General features: G+C 39.0%; 1 protein-coding gene across 3 annotated transcripts; it reads left to right on the top strand.

Annotated features, from left to right (window-relative positions):
* Positions 1–77: 77 nt before the first annotated feature.
* patz1 (POZ/BTB and AT hook containing zinc finger 1) lies at positions 78–8787 on the top strand. 3 transcript variants are annotated; one of them, XM_079627828.1, is made up of 6 exons: positions 78–2066; positions 2156–2219; positions 2985–3156; positions 3472–3633; positions 5286–5480; positions 6824–8787. In XM_079627828.1, the coding sequence occupies exons 1-6, from the start codon at positions 892–894 to the stop codon at positions 7285–7287; spliced, it is 2232 nt and encodes a 743-aa protein (XP_079483954.1). In that variant the 5' UTR covers positions 78–891; the 3' UTR covers positions 7288–8787. The 3 variants fall into 3 exon arrangements, with proteins under 3 accessions (XP_079483954.1, XP_079483955.1, XP_079483956.1); XM_079627829.1 differs by lacking the exon at positions 5286–5480; XM_079627830.1 differs by lacking the exons at positions 3472–3633; positions 5286–5480.
* The last annotated feature ends 2408 nt before the right edge of the window (positions 8788–11195 follow it).

Here is an 11195-nt window from a genome sequence, read left to right as displayed (position 1 = left end):
CTCAAAAATGAAGAAAAAAATTATTGCAAGTATAAGTTATATATATATATATTAAAAAAAAAAATCTGTATAACTGATTAAACATGCTCCATTTATTTAAAGAGGAAGAAGTCAACCCAGGAAAAAAAAAATATCTAAGCTCAGAAACCAAATAGTGTGGTGTGAAATCAGGCTTATTTATGAGTTTATGCTTATGTTCAAAATTTTAAAGCATTTTTAAATGTCATGTTTCCCTAAAGTATTTGTAAAATTGATTGCCAAACGCATAGAGCAAAGCTAGTGTTAACAGTCCATAACAATTTTGTTCATGTTTGATCTGTACAGTTCAGGAGAGCAGCTCTCAAGGGCTAGTGTCCGTTCTCAAGGGCTAGTGTCCGTTCAAAAGAGTTTTCCCTGTTCAATTGAATTTCGTTTGTTTACAGTAGGCTATATTTTTCTGAGTGGTTGCAGTGTCCAAAAGAGAGAAAGAGGCAGTCTGCTGTCATGTATTCAGTGTCTGGCGTACATTTGGGGGAGGGGGCTCACTGGAAAACAAGGATGTGAATTCATAACGCTGCGAACCAGGAAGACGGACAACATGCATCCAGCAAACTTCAGTTTCGGTGTGTGAATAGTATTGGCGCTTTCTCTTTGTATTAAAGTAATGGATTAAACAGTTAAAACCGAAAAAATTTAAACGCGGACGACACCCCCCTCCCTTCAAACAAAGGTCAAAGTTCACAGGAAGCTGGGGGGCTGCCATTTTTCCCCCTGCTAACATGTTAGATGCTAAAAAGGCGAGGAGTGGTGGTCGCTGCTGAGTGCTTCTGTTTATTGGGTGTTTGCCATCCGTTTGTACTCGTCTACCTCTTCCGTCGTGCGCGTTAGGCTCGGTTGTTGAATGAAGGCGGTATGGAGAAGACAGAACAGCCGTGGAATTCCTCCTACACGTACCAGGTGAGCAAACACAGCGCCGAGATGCTACACAACCTCAACAGCCAGAGAAAAGATGGAGGCAGGTTTTGTGATGTTATCTTGCGCGTCGGAGAGGAGAGCTTCCCCGCGCACAAGGCGGTGTTGGCAGCGTGCAGCGAGTATTTCGAGTCGGTGTTCAGTTGTCAGACGGAAGACGACGGCCAAGGCAAGGAGCTGGAGATGCACACGATCAGTCCCAAAGTTTTCCGAGACATCCTGGACTTTGCGTACACCTCCAAGATCGTGGTGCGCCTGGAGTGCTTCCCCGAGCTGATGACCGCGGCGAAGTTTCTGCTCATGCGATCTGTCATCGAGATCTGTCAGGAGGTCATCAAACAATCCAACGTGCAAATCCTCGTGCCTCCGCCTCGAGGAGGCGAGCACAGCCTGTTCAGGGCCGCGGAGCAGCTGTCATACCCCCTGCCCGTGGACATGTCAAACGGGAGCGTGTCCAACGGCGCCGTGTTTACCGACAACAATGACAGCGACGGTGCTGATCCGACGCAGCCGAGTAACAGCTCGCAGCCCGGAGCACAAGCGGCCGATCACTTAGCGGTTTCCCCGTTGGAGTTTCCCAGCAGCCACCTCAACTGCGACGGCTCCAAACGCAACAGAGGGAGACCCAAAAAAGAGCCCACAACAGAGCCGATTTCCTACAATAACAGCACTGCTCAAAACGAAGACGGGGGCCTTTTCTCGTGCGGGGTTTGTGGCAAGATTTTTCCCGACGACGTGCAGTTGAGAAACCACGAGACTCAGCACGGGACGTTCACCGGCGGTGTGAGCAGCGGAGCGGAGCTGGTCGCAGTGGACGGGCCGACGATGATCAATCATTCCCAGTCGAGGTTTCAGGAAAACGGACTGCCGTCGGACAACCGCAAGCGCGAGAGGACGAGACGACACGTCGCGTGTGATTTATGTGGGAAGGTCTTCCGAGACGTCTACCACCTGAACCGACACAAGCTGTCACATTCGGGCGAGAAACCGTATGCGTGCCCGGTGTGCGGGCTGCGCTTCAAACGCAAGGATAGGATGTCTTACCATGTGCGCTCTCACGACGGCTCGGTGGGTAAGCCGTATGTCTGTCAAAGCTGCGGGAAGGGCTTCTCCAGGTGACTGCAGTCATTTATAGGTACATTTACCCTATTATCATTCTTTTATGTATTTGGCATCATAAATGGTTTGTGTGATGTTTTTGCAGGCCAGACCATCTGAATGGACATATTAAACAGGTGCACACCACAGAGAGACCTCACAAGTGTCAGGTAAGAAATAGGCCTACTAATATTTTCTTATTCTTATGTTGTTCTGAATCTGTAAGGCTTTGCTTCATCCATGGGACAAAAAAGGTGAATTTCTGAATTCCAGCAAGTCTTTTCCAGAACAAATGACTGAGGACTGTCATGCTCCAAAACAACAGAAAGCACCATAAAACATCTTAAATATAGTCCATACAACTTTTATTCACAAAATTGTTCAGAGACTTGATTTTGTCCATTAAGCATTGATTGGATTTGTTGTCATTTGCAAATTGCTGTGATCTCATTTAAGTGATGGCTTATTGGCCAGTCCTTGTGCTGCTGCACATCTTCAGAGTAGAGATGTCGTTGCGAGGAGTGAAAGTTAATATTTTTTATCAAAGATTACAAAAGCACATGTATTATGGATAAATAATTTATAATAAACTGTAAAAAAAGAAAGTAAATTTTGATTTCATGGTGACTTTAATTTGAGTTTGTTCTTCACACAAAGCTGTAAATGTAATCAAAAGACTTGTTTTGGAGCTTGACAGCCAAGGTCTCATTCGCATTCTTTTGAAGTGGCCAAGATATTCCTAAAAAAATTCACCTTCTGTATTAAATGCAACAAAGAAACTCCGGTTTAGAATGACACAGCACTGGAGTAAGTGAATGATGGCAGAATTTAAGTATTCAAGTAAATTCTTTAAATCACCCTTATGTTTGCGATAACACTCGAACAAAAATGATCTCTCGGAAAATGCTTATAAACCATATCTTGAAATGTCTCAGATTTGCAACGCATCCTTCGCAACACGAGATCGCTTGAGGTCGCACCTGGCATGCCATGAAGATAAGATACCATGTCAAGTGTGTGGGAAATTCCTCCGTGCTGCCTACATGACCGACCACTTGAAAAAACACAGTGAAGGACCTCATAACTACTGTGGAATATGCAACAAAGGTACTTCTTCACCTCTGCATTGAAAAAAAAATAATTTAATAAACTTGTGTGTACATAATACCCAGCTAATGATCCATGTTTTTATTGGCACTGACACCATAAGTTAGTTTAGGCTCTCAAAAACTGATTGGCTTAATTATAAATACAGAAAACTGGGGAAAAAGCTCAAGTTTGACATAGTAGTACTGAAAAGGTTCGTGGCTTATACTTTATATTTTTCTTCTGAAAATCTGATTAATCAGACTGAGTATTGTTCTGTTTCTTTATTTTTTTATTTTTTATTTTTTTTCCTACTTGTTCTTCCGATGGTCTCAGGTTTTTCTACTGCCTCCTACTTAAAGGTGCACGTAAAAACGCACCACAGCTCGTCCATGCTCCCTTCCTCTGCAGCACATCAGTTCCCTGAACCACGCACCAACAGACCACAGATGCACAACGGCGCCCCCTACCACTCAGGACGCCAGTGCGCAGTGGAAGGCAAGCTAGCCTCTCCCCACAGCGTCAAATTGTTGCTCGCTCACTTACTGTCTTTTTCACTGCTGCTTATCAGATGCTGCATCTGCTTGCATAAAAACTCACCCGCAAAACACAGATTGTAGCGCTGCACATCTTTCATCTTTATTGCAACATTACTTTGCAGCGAATCAGGGATATGTTGTTAAAAATTTGGCCCTTCTGATTTATATTGCACCATCTTTCAGGACTTTTCTCTCAGTGGATGAGAAAGGATGTTTGTTGCTGAAAGTATGGGTTGTGCTTTCACTTTTTATGAGGAAAGTTAAGGAAGAGTTTCTTTAGCTCAACTGAGTTTTGTAAAACGGCAACCAAAATGCGTAGATGTAATGATATCTGATGGAGTATTGTAGATGTATGCCTTGAAGTTTTGCAGACAACAAGGTTTTTTTTAATGATAATAGAGGCTGCCGGACGTAAATTCAAAGTTTGTTATTCAAATGATTTAAGCTTCTTTAATGGTTTCACAGACAAGGCTTAAGCTAGTCCCAGACTAAATTGCATGTTTGAGCTGTTTTAACTGAAAGCAACTTGCACTGACATATCTGAAAATATGTCAGTGTCATTGTTCTGTCTCAAGATGCACACCAGTAAACACTTTTTTTAAAATGTCCGAATTGAACTAAGGCCTAATCCTGGCTTAATCTAAGCCCTGTCTGTGAAACCAGGCCAATATTTGATTTACAGGCACAATATGAAAAGAAACCTAAATGGATTTATTATAACTTTCTGCAGTAGTGTTTGTTTAAATAAACTGCAATTAGAGAGAGAGAGAGTTGATTTAGGGCATAAATGAAACAATAGTTGCAGCTCTATCAATCAAATTTGTCTGCTAGTCACTTACATTGCTGCTGACCAATTTAGCATGGCCACGTGTCCCATTCTGTGTGTCGCTTACTATCATCTCCATCAAGTGCTGGCATAATGCAAGCGTTATTTGAGCTTTCATTCATGCATGTCCACATATAAGTGCACATGTACACGCTGTGCATTGTTTCTGTGGATTTAATGGACCTTTTTCAAACATTTATTGCCATAAAATCTAGCAGCTTGTGATTGGGTAATATCCTTATTGGACATGATGGGGGACAATATGGTATCAGCTTTCTTTCTCTTTTTTTTAAGGATTAAGTGTCCTAGAATCTGTACATGATTCCTTGGTAATGTATTGGTGATGACACGAATACAAACATTTTTTTTTTTTTGTTTCAAGTCTGTTATAGATGCTAACTACTATGTAGATTGACTAAAATAGGTGGAAGAAAATTTATTTTGATCTTGTAATATAAGCTTTAAGGTTTTGGCAGATACTATGCGAAAAGTAATGCAGAAATACGTCAGAAAGGCGTCATTAACTTTACATCAGTACAGAATTGTCATTACAGTATGACTCCCAACAGTGTCATTGAGCTGCTGGCTTGGCATGTAATGAAAGAAAAAGATTCATTCAAATTGATTTGTCATTTTAGCTTTGAACAAACAATCTTCATAGTTTCTGAACTGATGTGAAGCTAGTGGTCATCTGACTGTATTGACTTCGAATTGTCCCCCTTGGCCTCTCTGTCTTTTCCTCTACCCATATCCCTTACCTCTTGGGGCGGTTACTGGCGGTGTAGACCTTTGCACCAGTCGCCGACTCCTGGTTACCTTTCCTGAGACAGAGGGGTCTTTTCGGGGGCTACCCCAGCCTGTGCCTCCGGCCCTGGGCCTGCAGCCTGAGCTGCTCCTGGGCAAGCCAGGTCCAACTCCCTATTTCTGGGAGTGCCGCTCTTCTGGAGCACCAGGGTTTCCACTTCATGGACCTCTTACAGGTCAGTACGAGCTGTTAGGACAGGAGGGTGGCAATGTTGTGAGCCAAAGAACTGTGGATGTCTGGATGTTATGACGGATAAGCCTGGTGCAAATATCTCCAAAGCACCATTGAACTTATTAGTAAAATAATGGTCTGATTTCAGTTCTTACCTAAAAATTGGCTTGGGTCTGTATTTTGCTCATACTTCTTTGTCTGGTGGTCCTCAGCGCTGCTTAATTTTCATCCGTTTGCCTTAACAGCACCCACTTCTGACCTCTTTTGTCTATATTTAATCTTAGTATTCCGGGTCCATAAAATGTCCTGTATCCGACTGGAATTTGATTTGTTAATAAAAAAATGGAATGGACTTAGAGACACTGCAACTCTAGAGCCTGGTTGGTCATAAGACTCTGTAATGACTCATTATAGGGTGCTTATCATGCTCTTAAGTGTCACTCTGTTGTTAGTAGCCTGGAGAACTAGTTAGCTAGTTAAGGCTAAATTTCATTTACATACATGTAAGAAAAGCTGAGCAGTGAGCACTGATCATTCAGAGCAGAATAGAGATTTGGGACTCTCTAAATGTGCATGTCTAAAATGTGCATGTCTAATTTGTGGTGATGAATTCTCACAATTTTTAAAGGGATAGTTCACTCAAAAAAGATGATTCTGTCATCTTATACTCCTCCCCACGTTGTTCCAAACTGTATGACTTACTTTCTTTTGTGAAACATAAAATAAGATATTTTTGAGAAATGTCAGTGTTTTTCTTGTCCATACAGTGGAAGTCAATGGGCTCCAATGTTGTTTGTTTCCCTGAGTTTTGAAAAATATCTTCCTTTGTGTTCCAAATAAGAATTTCATAAATTCATACAGGTTTGGAATGACTGAGTGATGACATTTTTATTTTTTAAGGGAACTATCCCTTTAAAATTCAGTATGCGTTCAAATAGCTTTTTTCATATTTACATCTTGAAAACAAAAGGAATTTGTCCTTTTTGCTCTTAAACTAAAGGATTTGTGCCTTTAAGTAAAGGTACTCGGTGGACTGAATAATCTGACATATATTACGATATTATTGTACAATAATACGATGCAATTTCCCTTATTACAGAAAGTATAAAAGCACAAAAGCTGCAATGAATATAATGATCAGTAATAGATGGCCAACAGATAGCCAAGCTGCTTTGAACACAAACAAGTTCTCACATGTAGTTTTTGTGGTCATGAGGGTTCAGGTATAAAGGAAATCTTTTTATTTTCAGACATTTTGCTTAATGTGAGGCTCCTTCTCTCTTCCTATATTTCTCTCTGTCCCCCTCCTTCCCTGATATCCCCTTCCCCACTCTGTGTTTACCTCAGACGGACAGGAGAATGCTGGGAAATGCCCTCATCAGGATTCTGATGGATCAGATGCAGTTTTCGGTGACCTTTCCAACGGAACTGACCTCAAGGCTGAACACAAAGTTGAGGGAGAAGAAATGGAGGTGACATCTTTCATCTTCAACGGCCAACCTGAAGACATCGTGACCTCGCCGGGGGGATCCAAAGACATTCAAAAAACAGACCCCGAAAAGAAGTTTGCCTGTGGCGAATGCGGCCAGACTTTCCGCACAAAGTCTTACCTCAACAAGCACCATCACCGGGTTCATAAGAAACGCGCTGCGGCCGGCTCCGGTCTCGGTGATCTCGGCTCGCCCTTTTCCCCCCAACAGAACATGTCACTTCTTGAATCCTTTGGTTTTCAGATTGTCCAGTCAGCCTTTGCCTCTTCACTAGTGGACTCTGAGATGGGCAGCAGTGGAATGGGTTTAGGGGAGAAATGACCCCTTTGAAATACAACCATTTCTTATAACCTTATTGGACAACCAAACTTTTGATATCTGCGAGTTTAGTCTGTCGTTTCATTCTCCTGGACGCCATATGTAGACTACTTTTGTTCTTTTGCGTTTCTCACTGTTATAATGTTTGTTATTATTTTGACTTTGCTATTATGGATGCCATTTCGATTCCATCTTGGTGTGAAACCGCTAATCTGTTTATTCCACTTTTGACATCCTCAATTTCATAGGTCTATCCTGAAAAAAAATCTTACTTTTGACATGTATGTTTATCACGTGTTTTTCTGCTTCCAGATGGGTGGTTTGAGGATGATGTTCGCTTTAAAAGTTTTCAGAATGTACCTCTAGGTTATTCGTGTTCAGACTTACACAGTGAGCGTTGCAAATTTAAAATAAGTTTTTACAATCAGAAAACACTGAGATGGAGTCATCTGTGCAACTGTTCTAGTCCAATGACATAAAACCTACAGCAACTTGTTATAAAACGTCAATGTTTTAGTCTTTTCCTCTATTAATTACTTTGATAAATATTTAAATCCTTTAAAACTCCAGGCCAATAATGGCTGTTATCTCATTAATTGTTTTTATTCTGTGGTTTGTTTCTTTGTTTATCATTGAGATAGTTCTGAGACTGATTGTTTTGGGTCACAAAAAGTATGTCAGTTTTAAATGTCCAACAGGGACCAATTTCAGGTTTCACTGTAAGATATAGCAAGAAGCAAAGAATATATTTTATTAACTTATTGATACCGGTGTCCAAGTCTCCTTTACGAAAAGGTATATATTGAGTTTTGTTGCAACGTGCTATTTTCTTCTTGAATCATGCAGCCGACAGGAGGACAGCGCGAGAGTGATGACGTATATGTGTGTGTACACGTGTGAATGCTGCAGTCTCTCCAATGTCTTCTATCTCTAGAATGTAATATAAACAGAGGGCTTTCTAATCTTTTTTTAATATATCAGAGTTTTTCTAAGTTGTTCAGTACATTCCTGCTTAACTTAAAGTCACTATACATGACGTGTAACATTCATATATATATATATATATATATACACAAAAATGTATATATGTATGGCCATTTATGTTAGTTTATGTGAACAGGATTCTTGTATATAGGTACTTTCCTTGGCCTTGTTGAATGAATGGATTTTTTCTTGTCTTTTTTGGAAGAGTATGTTTTAAGAGAATTGTTTTAAGTCGATACTGACAAATCCATACTTTTGTTGTGTCTTTATTATTATGCAAGTATTTGGGTGTGTGTTTGGTGTTCCTGTTCCTCTTACTCTAAATGCAGTGTTAATGCTGGTTACCTTTTCCTTATTTTACCCTGCAGGTTATTAGTATAATGTACCGTGAACTTATTTGGAGTATTTGGAATGGCAGTTTGAATAAAAATAATGCAGAGGTGTTGCAGGCGGTCACTCATGATTTATGCTATCAATGACAATATGTACACAAAAAAAAAGTTTTTTTTTTTTTTTTTTTTGCAAAACAAGTACACATTGTATTACCATGTGTACTTGTTCGACTTAATGCTTTTATTGTGCAGCGGTTAAATCCTGCAGGTCCTTGCAACTCACTTATTTGACTAATCATTGCTAATATCAGATCATAACATCTGTTAATTGATTGGATTTTAACGTTTCTAATAGTAAAAATCATTGTCTGCCCAATAAGTGTGATTGGAATATTTGAAGCCCTTATTTATTTGACAAATTTGAAGTTGTAAGGAATTGTTCAGTTATTTTATTGTTGTTATTTGTTCGTCTTGTATGGTGTTCTGGCTTATTACATCACTGGAAACATTTTTTTTTCTTTTTTTTTTTCTTGCTTGTGTATTTGTATATTTGTATGTTGCAAAGTGCCTTCCCAATACTGATTGTGAACAGCGATGGGTAGGAAAAATCTGTCATTTAAAGGACCTATCTTATAAAAACCATATACAAACAGAGTTGCATTGACACTTTTGTATAAAGACATGCACATAGAAAAGTGTACATTTGTACATGTTTGGTATTCTACCCTTTTGTTTTCTGACAAATTGTTGTTTCTCTGCAATTTATGTCACAACGTTGATCAATTTTTTGACATTTGGATATAAGCATACTTTTCTATTGATGTTTGTTTTTGTACACTGTTTTTGTGTCTCTGTCTATTTGGTACAGAGATGGGTATGAAATAAAACTGTATTTGAGAATTTTCTTTCTTGTGATGAGCACTTAAGAACACATAATTGTTGTAATTTACAAGTTATTTTGTTGTAAAAAACTGCATGACTTTGGCAACCTGCTGTAAAAACAATAGTGTAGTTTTTATTATTATTTAATACTTTGTTTATGACTGGTTACATTGATCTAATCATAACATGATATACATTAGAACCCGACGTCAGATTGACGTCAACATCGGACAGACGTCAACCCGATTTTCATTTTCAATCACAATACAGCGTCTGTTCAACGTTGGAGATTAATGTCAATCTGGCGTTGGATTCTGACATCAACCTGATTTTCATTTTCAACATAGGGTTTGGTCTTCTAAATGCAAACTTTGTCATTGTTTTAGAGCACACTATAGCTTATGGATAACAGTAAGGCTAACATATTCATACTAAAAGCCATTCATCTTTAAATAGGGCACTATTTGAGGGAACAGCCATTTGGGTGTCCGAAACCATTGTGGATGTTTTGAGTGCACTTATTCAATCTCACATTCAATCCCACACTGGAACTGTGTTCTAGAAATAAATTTGATATTGATATGAGGGTAGGTAGGCAGGCATAGATTCTGAGGCATGTTCTGTAAGTATAACATACAACAATGCGATAACATTGACTTGTAATGGAGTAATATTTGGCCAGTAGTATCTGTACTTTCACTCAAGTAAGGAAGTTGTGTACTTTGTCCACCTCTGGGTAAATATTAGCAATGAGAATGAGTACTTACAGGTGATGCCTAACCAGTTGTTAGCAGAAAACCTATCCAACACAAAAGTACCCAGTGTAAAGTTGACTTTTCTCTCTGTTGTATTCTAGCCTCAGCAGAATGGGTATTTCTGTTAGTATGAACTTCTAAACTAATTATTTAGCTCATCTACGCCATCTATTGACATGATTGTGTCATTATAACAATTATAAATGACAGAATAATGATAATCTAAGGATACTTCAGTAAATTATATAAGGCAAACAATGGCAAGTTAAATTGATGACTTCACATTTCAAATACATTAGCATTGCTTTCTTTTAAAACCTATCATGATTTTCCCAATTTGTCTGAACACGTTAAATAAAATGGACAAAAATGTTAAAATTTCTTGGCTTTGTTAGACAAAGGCAGATGTGCAAAAACAAACAAAAAACACTTTTGAATATTCAAAAGCTAATGGAATAAAGGTATTGGTTCCAAAACCTTAGAAAAAGGAAGCCAGAGCTGAGCATGAGAAAACCTGAAGCCCCAAACACAACTCTTCTCACACCCACACATGCACATGTACACACACATACTGTAATATGGAAGCGTTACACATTGCACTTAAGTACATAGTTGGATACAAACACTTGAACACACACAAGCAGACACATTATAGATGAAATTGTGCCATTACTACATATTTGCACTTCTTTTAAAGTGTTTAAGTTATTTAAATGTTTGGCTTTCTGTTGAAGTGTTTCAATTCTTTAAATGTATATTCTTCCATTGAATGTTTTACTTCCTTAAATTTGTACATCTGTTGAAGTCTTTTAGTCATTTCAATTTGAAAAGTGTTTAGCCTATGCATTCACACTCATTTGCACAGTCCACTAGTAGATTGTCCCAATTGATTTGAAAAATAAATAAAAATAACAACAACAACAACATAAAGAAAATCTCTGTATATTAAAAAACACAT

This window comes from Phoxinus phoxinus, assembly GCF_949152265.1.
Source record: "Phoxinus phoxinus genome assembly, chromosome: 11".
Taxonomy (NCBI): domain Eukaryota; kingdom Metazoa; phylum Chordata; class Actinopteri; order Cypriniformes; family Leuciscidae; genus Phoxinus; species Phoxinus phoxinus.
This window is presented reverse-complemented; position numbering and strand designations above follow the sequence as displayed.